Here is a 2,219-nt window from a genome sequence, read left to right as displayed (position 1 = left end):
CCCGGGTGGCTGGGCACTGCCGGGGAAAGCACTCACACGGGCTAAGCAGCCTGCACCTGGGCACCGCGCTCCACGCCACGCTCAGGACCAGCCAGCCTCTCCTCACCACGAAACCGTGGCAAACTCCGTGCTTCTGCCAGTGAAAAACAATGAAGCGGCAGCGCTGGCGCTGTCCCCCGGCTCTGCCAAGCACTGCATGAAACCTCTCCTGCACAACGTGCCAACTACGTCAGACTGCTTGATGGCGGACGCACAAAACTTCTCAGTTACGAACTCGCTGCCCATTTTAGCCAAGACCTAAACGTGGCCTAACGCTGCCAGGATCCTCGCAGTGTGTTCAATTAAAACTGACCTCCAAAGCTCGCTCAAACCTGCCCCAAACTCCTCCCTGCTGGTGCAGCTGGGTCCTGGACACAGAAGCTGCAGGGAGAGGCAGTGCAGCCTTGGTACTCGCAGTCGAAGGGCTGCGCCCTGCGGAATTAATCACTGTATGACATCTGCATGGAGACCCCCGTGGCGTGGCAGGCACCCACAGCCCTCCAGTCTCACCGCATGTCACTTCAGCCCTCATCCAACCCCTTCTCCGGGCCGCCCTTAAGCACCGTTGCTAGTTTCACTGCTTCAGGTGTAAGATTTTCCCGGGATTCAAGATGCTCTGTGCTTGGCAGGTTGAGGCTGGGCATTGGATCTCAAAGAAAGCACGCACATTATCTTACAAAGGAAATTTATTTCATTTTATGAAGCTTATATTACATGCATCGACTGAAGCTAGTACAACAGTTAACAGCAGGGCTGGGGTTTGTCCAGACTTCCCTTAGTGTTTCTGGAATAAACCAGGCCGAATTGAAGAATCTTTTGCCCTTAGAAAATACAGTCATCATACAAGGAATGTTTTTTTTGTTTTCACTTTAATTACTCCTCCCCTACTCCCTGCCCTCGAGCTGCATATAGCCAATGCTCCAGCTTACCAAAAAAGGAGGCAGGAGAGGAAAAATCTAACACACGCTCCCCCCATACACCCCTAATAAACCATTGAGATGGGAGGACTGAATCTAGCTCTATTCAGAGAAAAAAAATACAAACAGAATACCAGGAATAAAGCTCTTACGACAAACCAGATGCAGTACCCTTTAATAATTTTACTAGATAAAAAAAGTTTTACACATTGTTCAATGAGATGCTACAAATTCCTTTTGCTTAAGTTCTCTTTCAGTTTTACGCGTTTGAACAAGCAGCTGAATACACCGAAATATTGATTTCTAAAAATAAAAATATTGCATTCTTGTCAGTGTCTGTTGGATATTCTCTCATACCCACCAGAGGAAGGTGTATAGTGCACCGGAGACTGCAGCCTACTATAGGCTTAATACCAAGTACAGATACACAAAAGCAGATGTGTTCATCAGACCAGGTCGGTATGGCAGACGTCAAGCTGGTACGCGCTCGTTTCCACGCAGAGAGAAGACTTGCTCCAACGTCCCCGTTCAGTCCCCCGTCACTTGCGTGGCTTGGCCGTCTGAGGTCTGGTTGGTGGACTGAATGAACATGGGCTGGGTGATGTCCTGGCCTGCAGGCATGGTCACTTGCTGGATCTGATAAAGTTGCTGGCAGAGGCAGAAGCAGGGGAAAGGAACGACTGTCAGTTCTCATCACACTCAGCACCAACTCCCCCTCAGCACAACACTGTATGTTAACCCTACAAGTCCAGTGGTGGTGTTAACAGCAACTCTCAGGTCCAAATCAAATCTGTCCCAAAAACAGACCATGAATTGCCGCTAGACATTTGCTGCTAAACCGTAACTAAGTAATTCTGTGAATTTCTGCAGCCCAAATTGAGCTCAGGCTACCTATGCAACAGCCAATAGCTAGATGTTAAAACCTTTATTCCTAAACTGGTTAGGAGTAAAATGGATCTCACCCAGAGTGCAAGGGACTGTATTAATTTGGAGTGAGCGCAGCAGAACACAAAGAATCCACCCGAATTAAGAGCGGCACAACATCCACTTACCCTGCTCCTGGGTAAGGTTTGGTAGCAGTAGGAGTGTTTTATCGGGAGGAGCAGGTTTGCTAGAACACGCAGACTTTAAGACGGTCTTTCTGGCCTTTGACTTCAAAGGGGTGTAGCACCAACGAAGTCCAAGTTCTTACCTGTCCGTCTGTGAACTGGCTGAACTGCTGCTGTCCTTGCTGGACTTCTGTCTGCGTTATCTAAAAGAATA

The 2,219-nt window shown here is 48.7% G+C and overlaps 1 protein-coding gene across 6 annotated transcripts in view; it reads right to left on the bottom strand.

Moving 5' to 3' along the window:
- Positions 1-1,096: 1,096 nt before the first annotated feature.
- NFYC (nuclear transcription factor Y subunit gamma) overlaps positions 1,097-2,219 on the bottom strand; it is a 36,977-nt gene continuing 35,854 nt past the window's right edge. For all 6 annotated transcript variants that reach the window (XM_059830694.1, XM_059830696.1, XM_059830693.1 and 3 more), the window contains 2 exons: positions 2,149-2,208; positions 1,097-1,604 (listed from right to left, as the gene is read on the bottom strand). In XM_059830694.1, coding sequence (XP_059686677.1) covers positions 1,485-1,604; positions 2,149-2,208 — 180 coding nt within the window. In that variant the 3' untranslated portion in view covers positions 1,097-1,484. The remainder of the gene's footprint in view (positions 1,605-2,148; positions 2,209-2,219) is intronic.

Source organism: Gavia stellata, chromosome 29 (assembly GCF_030936135.1).
Source record: "Gavia stellata isolate bGavSte3 chromosome 29, bGavSte3.hap2, whole genome shotgun sequence".
NCBI lineage: Eukaryota > Metazoa > Chordata > Aves > Gaviiformes > Gaviidae > Gavia > Gavia stellata.
The sequence above is the reverse complement of the archived record's forward strand: the minus strand, read 5'-3'. Positions and strand labels throughout refer to the sequence as shown.